General features: G+C 38.0%; 1 protein-coding gene across 2 annotated transcripts in view; it reads right to left on the bottom strand.

Annotated features, from left to right (window-relative positions):
* ralgps1 (Ral GEF with PH domain and SH3 binding motif 1) overlaps positions 1 to 12,916 on the bottom strand; it is a 97,269-nt gene that overhangs the window by 50,555 nt on the left and 33,798 nt on the right. For both annotated transcript variants that reach the window (XR_009649159.1, XM_060880680.1), the window contains exons 6-8: positions 12,572 to 12,661; positions 10,129 to 10,221; positions 946 to 1,072 (exon numbers count right to left, since the gene is read on the bottom strand). Coding sequence is in view for 1 of the 2 variants with exons in the window: in XM_060880680.1 (XP_060736663.1) it covers positions 946 to 1,072; positions 10,129 to 10,221; positions 12,572 to 12,661 (310 nt within the window). In the remaining variant the exon portion in view is untranslated. The remainder of the gene's footprint in view (positions 1 to 945; positions 1,073 to 10,128; positions 10,222 to 12,571; positions 12,662 to 12,916) is intronic.

Below are 12,916 nucleotides of genomic sequence, written 5' to 3'. Positions count from 1 at the left end.
GTTGGTTTTGGATAAATTCAATGAAGGCATTCATCTGATCTGTTGCCAGTACTCTCTACCAAATTTTCATGACAGATTAATTTGTCTTTAAATCCCAGCGTACAAGAATCCCGCTAACACTGTACGTCTCTGTCTGCTCTATTCCACATACACACAGAGTATGAAAATACCATCGACAGGTGTTGTGGGTGTGGGTGTAGTAGTCATTATCTATGGCATAGATAAGGAGGCACAATACTGGTGTTATTTAACTTCTTATGGTATCAGTGCAATTACTGAAATGGATAAGTAAAAAGTTCCAATGCTATTTGGAGTTTAAATGGTTACAATGGCTGAAAAATGAATGAAAATCATTTAAACTTTTACACTCATTTAAAAATATATATATAATAATTACCATATTCTTGACTGGTGGGATCACTTGATTCACTTGAAATCAATAATTCAGAGGGTGAATTATTGATTTCAAGTGAATCAAGTGATCCCACCAGTCAAGAATATGGTAATTATTATATATATATTTTTAAATGAGTGTAAAAGTTTAAATGATTTTGTGGCAATGGAAAACAAAAGTATATGTTCCTATTAATAGGGAAAGATTTATTTCTCTGGCATTTAAAACTCAATGCATAACCTATTATTTACATTGAAAGATTATGAAAAAATCCTAAACTAACCACTGATTAAATGTTCAAATCTAGTGAAAAGCCTAGGGTGTTTACAAGCACACACTTGATATAAAGCAGAAGAATCTAAAGTGGACCCTGCTAACCAGTGAAAAGACTAATGCCACTGAAGAACATCAGCGTGAAAGCATGCATATTCATTAAGTAAACCTGTCAGCATTACCCAAAAAAAAAATTGATTCAGCAGCACCAGATCCACAGTGAGGTTATAAACAAGGCATCCATAAATCACCCATATACATTATTTGTACTGACTCACCCAGATAAGGGATGCAGGGAACCATTTTGAGGGACTTGATGTGCACTCTCATCCGAGTGTAGTTTTCTTCTTTTGATGTCAAGAAGTCCAGCTTCTCAAAAGTGGTTTTGTCCTTTCGACTGATGAGCTATTCAAAACCAAAAGAAGTGCACTGGTTTTTAGTAGGAGATGATTTCTCTGCTGAAAAAGTGTTTTTTGGTAGTGACACAATAAAAAAATGTATAACATGTATATACTGTTTACATGCTGTTTTGCACACTTTCTGCTCTTTGCACATGCTGTCTCATTTCAGTCGATTACTGTTTTGCAAAATACTGTAACTGCTGCTACAGTATAATACTAATATGTTCATTCCAGTATTTCCGCACACGTAATACTGTTTGAACATACAGTATGGTCAGTACAGTACAGACACTGGTCGGCAATGTTTTTGTGTACAGTGATGCCTCGAGATACGAGTGCTTTGACATACGAATTTTTTGAGATATGAGCTGTGATTCGACCAAATTTTTGTCTTGAGATACGAGCATCCGAGCCACCGCCGCCGAAACAAAGATCCCAACAACCACGTGTGCTCTGTTTCCCCCGCCTCAGCTTCCCGCGTCTCACTCGGTTAAAGCCGCCTTTCCACTGCACACGACAAACGACGGCCGATAAACAGGAAGTCATTCATTTTCTATGGAGAGTCGCAAAGGCACTGCGTGAGGTGCCATCTGCGGATCCGTAATTTTCGGATCCGTTTTAAGCTTTGGATCCGTTAAAAATTTTTTAACTTCATTCATTCATTCATTCATTCATCTTCTACCGCTTATCCGAACTACCTCGGGTCACGGGGAGCCTGTGCCTATCTCAGGCGTCATTGGGCATCAAGGCAGGATACACCCTGGACGGAGTGCCAACCCATCGCAGGGCACACACACACACTCTCATTCACTCACGCAATCACACACTACGGACAATTTTCCAGAGATGCCAATTAACCTACCATGCATGTCTTTGGACCGGGGGAGGAAACTGGAGTACCTGGAGGAAACCCCCGAGGCACGGGGAGAACATGCAAACTCCACACACACAAAGCGGAGGCGGGAATCGAACCCCCAACCCTGGAGGTGTAAGGCGAACGTGCTAACCACTAAGCCACCGTGCCCCCCCAAAATTTTAACTTGTGCGATTAATTTTAGTGAAGTTTACTTAAGTTCCATTTAAGTGTAAAGTAGCATTAAGAGTGTACAGTAGCGAGTAGGTGAACGAAAGCGAAAGTGTACGTACTACAAAATTCCTCCTGTTTACTCCTCCCTCAACCTCCGTGTGCATCTTCCGTAAGGTAAAACCAGTTTATTTTTTTTAACATTCTCTTTTATTACTGTATGTTTTTATACAATATTTGTCATTTATATATACAGGTACTGTACATTTTTCATATTCAAAACACAAACAAAACAACTGGAGTGGAATTTTGCGAGCTGGAACGGACTAATGGGATTTCAATTCATTTAAACGGGGAAAATTGCTTTAAGATACGAGCAATTTGAGATACGAGCAAAGTCACGGAACGAATTAAACTCGTATCTCGAGGCATCACTGTATTGTCTATTGTGTAATGTCATTTGTCCTGCACTGTCTTTTTTGTCTTTTGTCCTGCACTGTTTGCACCAGGTTGCACAGATGCACAGACTACTTACTAAGTCCTTAGCTCTGTCTTTGTTTTATGTAGCACCATGGTCCGGGAGAAACGTTGTCTCATTTCACTGTGTACTGTAACAGCTACATGGTTGAAATGACAATAAAAGCTTCTTGACTTGAATATATAAATTAATATATAAATACAGTATATAAACTGCATACAACAAGACTAAGGAACCCAGATTCTTTCTACTATTCCTACTATTATATTTTCTACTATTATATTTACTATTATTTCTACTTTCTACTATTGATTTGTTGTGAATTCTGAGCTGCTTTTCTGCCCATAGCTGTAAAAGTTGAGTTATGCAATCCTACCTGCCAGCTCAAACCAGCCAGGATTAATTCTAAAGTGTATACTTTTTGCTCAGATTCAGTCAAATTCTGCAAAACTGAAAGTCTGGGAGCATGTAGAGAACAGTCTAAAAGTCTCAAAATTGTCTTGTGATTTGTGAAATCCAGGCTTATCAGGGAAAAGAATAAAAGCAATCACACTTGGGACAAAAATGCATTTCATGGTGAAAACCAACCATACTGAAAGGCATACCCTTCATTGCATTACTCATATGAACTCAGTAGATTGCTTTATCAAGAATTAAAGTGAAAGTACTGGAACTGCTCTGACCCAGTCTATCCATCATAATTTGGGCCTTATCCATGACACTCAGATCCTTACACTTGCCCATTTTTCCTGCTTCCAACATACCAACTTTGAGAACTGACTGTTCACTTGCTACCTAATATATCCCACCCTTTGACAGGTATTTGGATTATCTGCACATGTGCTTCTGCTCACCACACACAGACCTTGTGTTCTCACTGAGATTTCAAGAAGTATAGTCTAGCTTTAAGACAATATTTGTTAAAGGCTTTATATGGTTAAACTATGGCATTGTCATGTGATGATTTTGAGGGAAAATTTGCATCAAATCCAGCAGGAAAATTATACGCGCTAGAGAGAAAGAATAGTGCTTGATAAGTATTTTTTTTCTCCACTGCCTTAATAATACAAAATAGTTTAAGTGAACAGTTATTAAAGTTGTATAGACTAAAAGGATAAATAAATAAAATAAATAAAATAAAAAACTTCTGAGACTTTCAAATCTATGTAATGTGTACTCAGCATTAGGCATTAAAATTGACCAGTGCAGTTTCTGTGATAACTCAGAACCAAAAGAGAAGGTTACTAAAAACTGGAAGAAAAATATGCTGTATTAACATGTAACATTCCTTATTATCAGATGTTTTGCCATATCCACCTCAAAGTTATAGTTAAACTACAGTAGTTAAATTGATAACATACAATTATTCTCTGTTCAAACTCAAAACCCCACTGGGCCGAAAAACAAATTCAGTAACTGAGAAAAGGACAGAATTTAGATTTAAGATTTGGGTTCATGTTGAATACTGAGGAAACGATGCCTGGTGCTGTGCTCTATAATGTTATACACAAAATATTATTAACATTTTATTATTAATATAGAATAATGGTTTTATTTCTCATTTTTATATCACTGTATTTGCCTGAATATGTACATGTTACTAATAATACAACCATTAATACTGCCATTAAATATTAAGACCCAAATAATATACTTCAAAGTAACCTGGTTTTTTGAATCGTCATTCATTGACCATTATGAAAATGCACAACTCCTACTTTTCATCTGGAATTATTGGCCCAAAGCGAAACATTTGAATGGACCCTATTCTGAATTCTTTCCTTCACCACTTTAGTGGAAGATGGAAAAAGAGGATGTGGTGGAGAGCTGTCTGTACTTAAAATCAGTGGAAAGAACTATGGTATGAAAATGAAAATGAGCTATAAATCAAATAGCTTTTACTTTGTGTGGAAAGAACAATATTATGACAATGCTATGAAATATCATTTCAAGCAAAAAAGTGAACCACTATTATTTCATGGCTGGATATTTAAAGCATATATAGTCTTATAACTGCACATCACTATGGAAACTGCTGACCCGATGTGTGTGTGCATGTCTCATTGCACTTTTATAATCTACATTCCACATGCAGATTGTTGTATGATGGGTTTTATATGAGTATCCGCTTATTTTTTTTGAAAAAACAATTTGGCTTAGTGGACTAACTGTACCACTACTACTACTACTACTACTACTACTAATAATAATAATAATAATAATAATATGTATGCATTATATATAATGGTATTGGTGGATGGAGCGAGACATGATGTCCAAGATTTGCTCAATTGGACTCAGGTCTGGGGAACGGGCGCGCCAGTCCATAGCATCAATGCCCTCTTCTTGCAGGAACTGCTGACACACTCCAGCCACATGAGGTCTAGCATTGTCTTGCATTAGGAGGAACCCAGGGCCAACCACACCGGCATATGATCTCACAAGGGGTCTGAGGATCTCATCTCGGTACCTAATGGCAGTCAGGCTACCTCTGGCAAGCACATGGAGGGCTGTGCGGCCCTCCAAAGAAATGCCACCCTAAACCATTACTGACCCACTGTCAAACCGGTCATGCTGGAGGAAGCAGAATGTTCTCCACGGCGTCTCCAGACTCTGTCACATCTGTCACATGTGCTCAGTGTGAACCTGCTTTCATCTGTGAAGAGCACAGGGTGCCAGTGGCGAATTTGCCAATCTTGGTGTTCTCTGGCAAATGCCAAACATCCTGCCCGGTGTTGGGCTGTAAGCACAACACCCACCTGTGGACATCGGGCCCACATACCAACCTCATGGAGTCTGTTTCTGACCGTTTGAGCAGACACATGCACATTTGTGGCCTGCAGGGCTCTGGCAGTGCTCCTCCTGTTCCTCCTTGCACAAAGGCGGAGGTAGCGGTCCTGCTGCTGGGTTGTTGCCCTCCTACAGCCTCCTCCACGTCTCCTGATGTACTGGCTTGTCTCTTGGTAGCGCCGTGCAACCCTGGATGAGCTGCACTACCTGAGCCACTTGTGTGGGTTGTAGACTCTGTCTCATGCTACCACTAGAGTGAAAGCAACGCCAGCATTCAAAAGTGACCAACACTTCAGCCAGAAAGCATAGGAACTGAGAAGTGGTCTGTGGTCACCAACTGCTGTCTTGCTAATTGCCTATAATTTCCACCTGTTGTCTATTCCATTTGCACAACAGCATGTGAAATTGATTGTCAATCAGTGTTGCTTCCTAAGTGGGCAGTTTGATTTCACAGATTCACAGAAGTGTGATTGACTTGGAGTTACATTGTGTATATATTGTACACTGTATATATATATATATATATATATATATATATATATATATATATATATATATATATATATATATATGTATGTGTATATATTTATTATAATATAATATATAAATATATATATATTTATTATTTTATTTTTCCAGTTTCTTTTGTTTGTTTGTTTATTTATTTATTTACGTAGATATTTAGTTATATTGGGGGATGTGGTAGCTCAATGGTTAAGGTGTTGGCCTATTGATCAAAAGTTTGCTAGTTCAAATCCCAGGTTCAAAAACCTGGCCATGCTGGACCCTTGAGCAAGGAACCTAAACCTCAATTGAGATATATATACATACACACACACACACACACACACACACACACACACACACACACACACACACACACATTATATAACACACCTGAGTTCAATTTCTCTAGCCACACCCAGGCCTGATTACTGCCACACCTGTTTGCAATCAAGAAATCACTTAAATAAGACCTGACTGACAAAGTGAAGTAGACCAAAAGATCCTCAAAAGATACACATCATGCCGAGATCCAAAGAAATTCAGGAACACATGAGAAAGTAAGTAATTGAGCTCTATCACTCTGGAAAAGGTTATAAAGCCATTACTAAAGCGTTGGGACTCCAGTAAACCACAGTGAGAGCCATTATCTACAAATGGTGAAAACATGGAACACTGGTGAACCTTCCCAGGAGTGGCTGGCCGTGCACAGCGACAATTTATCCAAGATGCCACAAAAGACCCCTCACCCACATCCAAAGAATTGCAGGCCTCACTTGCCTTACAGTTAAGGTTCATGACTCCACCATAAGAAAGAGACTGGGCAAAAATGGCCTGCATGGCAGAGTTCCAAGACGAAAACCGTTGCTGAGCAAAAAGAACAAAGGCTCATCTCAGATTTGCCAAAAAAACATCCTGATGATGCCCAAGACTTTTGGGGAAAATATTCTGTGGACTGATGAGACAAAAGTTGAGATTTTTGGAAGGCGTGTCCCCCATTACATCTGGCATAAAAGTAACACTGCATTTCATAAAAAAAAACAGTAAAATATGGTGGTGGTAGTGTGATGGTCTGGGGCTGTTGCTGCTTGAGGACCTGGAAGACTTACTGTGATAAATGGAACCATGAGTTCTGCTGTCTACCAAAAAATCCTAAAGGACAACGTGCAGCCATCTGTTTGTGACCTCAAGCTGAAGCGAACTTGGGTTCTGCAGCAGGACAATGATCCAAAAAACACCAGCAAGTCCTCTTCTGAATGGCAGAAGAAAAACAAAATGAAGAATTGAGTGGCCTAGTCAAAGTCATGAGCTGAATCCTATTGAGATGCTGTGGCATGACCTTAAAAAGGCGGTTCATGCTCAAAAACCCTCCAATATGGCAGAGTTTCCATGATGGGTACTGGGACTCTGGCTCTTTTCAGATTTCAAAGGAAATGGAGGCATTTCTGCACTTTCTTGGCTAGTGTTGAGGTGTTGCTGGTCCAGGAGAGGTCCTCGTTTATTTGCACAACCAGAAACTTGGTGCTGTACACCTTCTCCACAGCAGCACTGTTGATGGTCAGAAGAGGGTGTTGTGTGTGCACTCTCTGGAAGTCAACAATAATCCCCTTTGTCTTCTTCACATTTAAGGAGAGATTACTGTCCCTGCACCACGTGGCCAGTCAGTTTACTTCTGTCCTCTATTTGGTCTTATTGTTGTTGGTGATGAGACCATCCACAGTCAAGTCATTCGCAAACTTCACAAAGAGGTTGGTGCTGTACTTTGGTGTGCAGTCATGGGTCAGCAGGGTAAAGAGCAGGGGGCTGAGCATGCATCCTTGGGGTGTACCTGTACTCAAACCAACCCAAACAGCCTGTGGTCTTCCATTGAAAATACAGCCAGAAGCACATCGAGTTGCATGACTAACTATTCAAAACATTTTATCATGATGTCAGATAAAAGTATAATTGTGGTAGCTTTGAAGACTGTAGGTACAACAGCCTGGTTCAGAGAGATGTTAAAGATATCTGTGAGGACATCTTTGGGCTCCTCTGCACAGTCCTTTATCACCCGACCAGGTATGTTGTCTGGTCCAGCAGCTTTGTGCATGTTGATCTTGGAGAAGTGCCTGGTCATCAAGAGGGGGTGGTGTCTTCTGCACAGATGTGGTGTTGTTTGCTTGAAAGCGTGCAAAGATTTTGTTAAGGTCATTCAGCAGAGAGATGTCATTGTCACAGTTCTGTAGTGGGGGGTGTAGTCTGTGATGGTCTGATTCCCCTGCCACAGGCTCCTTGTATCTCTGCTGTCCCTGAAGTTATGGCCTATATTTTTATTCAACAGCTGTTTGGCTTTTTAATTCCACAAGACAGTTTCTCGTCATCAACTGTTGTTCTGAGCCCTCGGTAGTCTGTAGACCTTTCCCCTCGGTCATCTTTTCTGATTGGCCCCTGTGGTGATTTGGTGCATTTGTTGATGTAGGCAGTGACTGACACTGCATATTCCTGGATGTTGATGTCCTGGTTATAAGTGTCTGCCTGCTTAAACATGTCCCAGTGTATGGTGTTAAAGCAGACCTGCAGTGATGATGATGCGCCTTCTGTCCACACTTGTACCTGCCTCTGAACTGGTTTGGTGAACTTCACCAGGGGTCTGTGTGATTCCATTAGCATAACAGTGATGTGGCCAGAGGCACCAAGGTGGAGGATGGGTGAGGTTTTGTATGCTACTTTGTGGGTTGTGTAATCCAGGTCCAAATATTATTATCAATGTTAAAACAGCAAAGTAGTTTGAGTCTGAAGCCAGAGACATAATAATACTGCCATATTTTAATCACTGTGTAGGCCACAAAGGAGCAGGCCGGTTTTCTTGCACACATTTAAATGCTTGGACTCACTCTGAACTCAGAAAAGAGTTCCCCAATATTGAAGCAGGCTGAACAGTTCAGCTATATGAAATAAAATTCACTGAGAATGTGTGGCACTGAGTATGATAGGATTGTTGACAGCAGATATAGCAGACCATTTTGGCTTGAAGGAACATTTCAGAAAAGGCTAGGAATGGACCACAAATATCAAAAACAGACATATAAATGGGACCACTTGAGATCAGTTGCTCACTGGAGAAAGATTATAATTGTGAACGCCTGGTTTTGAGGCTGGAAACACAGGCAAGGTTTCAACATTCAGACTTTCATATCTTCAAGACAGCATGAGGTTAGATGACTACTTTAACAAAGGGTTTGGTGAATTAACGTGTAAACACTATACTAATACTAGGTAAGGTCTCAGTTCTACTGTAAATACATGTATTCTGCAAAGATGTTGGAAACATGGATTCTGGTCCATGTTGACATGATTGCATCACACATTTCCTGGATATTCTGGCTGCACTTTCATGCTGTACCACTCTACCAAATAAAAATAAAATGTTCAGATTTCAAAATTCAAATCTGAAGAACCACTGAAGAACACTGTACTCACTGTCATGTTTATGAAACCAGATTGAGATTATATTTGATGTGTGATATGATGTATTATTATGTTAGTAATAGAAATTAGAAAATTGAAATGGAAAATTGTTGCCATAAAGGGATGCAAATTGTCCACAATACTTAAAGTGTAAAAGCTGAAACGTGTGTGTTAAGAAAAAAATCTCAGATTTTAAGGCTCGCCTTAAGACGGAAGCACCATTGGTACCGTTTATGCAATCTAATGGTTGAGACTAATAGCAGAGATTGTTTCATGTGGAAATCCCAGATGATAAGTTATAAAAATACTCAACCCAACCATCTGGCACCAACAAACATGCCACTGTCAAAATCACTTAGATCATATTTTCCCAAATACTGATGGTTGTTGTGAACTTTAACCAAAGCTGCTGACTCCTATCTGCATGATTTTATTGACTGAACTGCTGCCACCTAATTGACTGATTAGATGATTGCATGAATAATCAGGTGTACAGGTGTTTCTAATAAAGTGTATGTGGCTGCGACTGCAGCAAAACCCCATGTATTGCATCTCTCTTATTACAACCTTTCTGAGGGACAAGGTACCTACATGAGTTCTGAAGAGCACAAGATGGGTTTTCTCTCTTCAGTATTGTCCCTAAATGTTTATGCAAAATATCCAACTGATATAGTTGTCTAAAATCTTTTTAAACTGTTGTTTTTTTACTTCTAACTATACAGTTAGACTGTACTGTATAACACACCTATGAAATGAACTGTCATTTGGAAGAGAAAATGTAAACAAAAATCACACAAAAAAGAGATTGTTTTCCTACTGTCCAGGTCTTGCTCAGTCTGAAGATTGGTGCGCTCTGTAAGGCTGACACCACAGACACCAAAGAGTGCAGGTTATTTAGCTCCAGCAGTTTCTGCAGAGACATGAACAAGAAAAATACATAAAAAATCAATGGAATTACAGCAAGAAGAAAAAGCATCTAACATCTACAGCACATAAAAATGATGGTCATTAAGAGCTCAAATACAATACAGAATCCAGTACATTGCTGGATCCAATACTGGAATTAACCTTTATCGTTAACTGATATATGAGCATATGTGCCATATTTAGATTTAGCAATATAATTCCAAATGTTTTGTTAATATTTACATTTAGAAAATTTCACACTTGGCCTCTTTGTTTAGAGTCATATTCAGACTTTATTTTCAATAGTATTTTGACTACTGGCTTTAGGCACACACATTTGCCATTAAGCCTAAAAACATCTGGGTTGTAATATAAAATTGAAAATTTATAAAATTGTAATAAAAAAAACAAGAAAAAAACTATGTAGGAGTCTAGTAACATTGCCAATATATTAATGAATAGTTCAATATATAACATCTCATTATTCAGCATCCTTAAAAGTAGCACTAGGTCTTAGACATTTTGCACTGTATTTTATATGTTGTGCAGTTATACACAACTTAATTTACGTAGGTCATGAAGTTTGAGGTCATGAAGTCACATTGTGTGCACGTGTGTGAGAGACGCAGTGTATTTTACAGTGTGCTTTAAATTAATTTATATTGAATAAATAAAATAATGCCAATTTTCTTGTTAATTCTATGTGCCCTTAAGACAACAGGAAGTCAATATCCGTAAATTATACTTGAAAGATAAAGAAAGCAATAGAAGAAAAGCGATTGCATTAGACTCAAGGGTGACCTTCACCCTGTTTGGATCACAAAATCTAATCAGTTAAAGTCTAGGTTACAGTTGAGAATCAAGGATTTATCTGCCAAACAATGTATGTTTTCAATTTTCCTTTAGAAAATGTAGAGCTCCGTTAGATCTTCAGAAGGAACAATGTCTCTATTATACAAACTCATATGCATACAGTACATAACTTGCATAACTTCCGGAATAGTAAAAGTTTATATTTACTTTTGGAATAATACCATCTCTGTAGAGGCGAGTTACACTTAGCTCACATGTAAATATAGCCCAATTTCCAAAAGTCTCGGGTTAGTTGAGAGTTAATTTTTTCCCCCAAACCAGAAATGAGTCATTTTTATACAAGTTATTTTTGTTTCAATCTCTTCCAACTCTGCTTATCTAAGGCTAGATACAACCTTCAACATTTCATAAGCTTTCTTTTTCTAAAGATTTTCCTTTATTTAAACTGAATATGTCAAGCTTTTGCCCCTTTCAAACTAACAGGGTAAGAAATCAATTAGTTTAAAATTGAAAATTTGGGAAATTACACTTCCTTTTATATATGTAGAGCTTAAGAATGAACTTTAACTCAGTCTTACAAAGTAGATGGTTGGTCTGTTTTGAAGGAAAATATTTTGTAATCCTGCCTTTTTGATATGATTTACTAACATTTGCTAACAGCAGAGAGCCTTCACTCTCACTCTTGCACACAGATGATGTCATGCTTTTGCCCTTTCTCATGTTTAAACAGCAAAGTCTTTCTGAACAGTTTTTGTTGAAAAAGTTTCTTGCCATCTGTTTTGGTCATTAAGAAGTTGGAGCTAACAGGGAGGAAGAGGTTAATGCAGCAACTGCATATGGTTGTCTATCCTTCCTCTGTGAGGCAAAATGTGCAACTACAAAAATGGAAAATATAGGCAAAAAAATAAAAATCTCCATTTTGGTTAAAAAAAATTAATTCAATTAAAAAAAAATCATGCCTTGACAGCTGTTAAATGCACCATGTGGGATAATACAATGTGTTTTATGACTAGTAAAGTAAAAATACAAAAGGGAGAGTATTGTATGTGCTTATTTCAATAAATAATCTAAAGAGAAACATTAGAAAAAAAATAAAAAAGTAATTGTTTTTCAAGGATATTGTCTACCATACCAGGTGGGGTATATAAAAACTAGAGTTGTTTAAACAACTCCAAGACCTCTAATCTCCAAGACATTTATCTTAATCTTAATCTTGTTATTAGAAGAGCTCCATAAAAAATATTTTAAAAAATCAGTCATGATTTACTTGAGAAGTCTCAGATTCATTAGGAGAATGTTTAGAATATTTAGATCAGACTCAGGTCTGCATGTTTTTGGTGCCCGTCAAATGTCTAGCAGGAAGCTCGTTAATCCTGTAACAACACATGGCTGTTCACACAGCCATAAATGTCAGGCACAGACAGGCTTAGCTCAAAGGAGTTAAAGATCGGTTCCTTTCTAGACTGGGTTATAAAAAAATAAAGTTTTTGAAAAAAAATGTTTTACTTTAACAAAATTTATTTGACAAGGTGATGTCTCACCTTAGCGATTTTGATGAAGTGGCTCAAAATCTCAGCACGGATCTTCAGTGTCTGTGCTGTCAGTATCTCTCTCACTACCCAGAAACTCACCTGTACACATAAAACAAACAAACAATAACAATTAAATGTGAAATATGAAAAAAATATGGTTCGCCTAAAACAGAACCCCAATAATCTCAAAATGTTATTTATAGCCACTATTAAAACAATAATTTTCTATAACTGCACTAAAAAAATTAACTTTTAAAAAAGTTGTTGCATTCAGTATGTTACATGCTTTGACATTCCAATATATTATGTCATACTTCTTTAGTGAATAGCACTTTGCCTTGCTGTTCCAATGAT

Source organism: Tachysurus vachellii, chromosome 11 (genome assembly GCF_030014155.1).
Source record: "Tachysurus vachellii isolate PV-2020 chromosome 11, HZAU_Pvac_v1, whole genome shotgun sequence".
NCBI lineage: Eukaryota > Metazoa > Chordata > Actinopteri > Siluriformes > Bagridae > Tachysurus > Tachysurus vachellii.
Note: the sequence above shows the minus strand (reverse complement) of the source record. Positions and strands in the feature narration are given on the sequence as shown.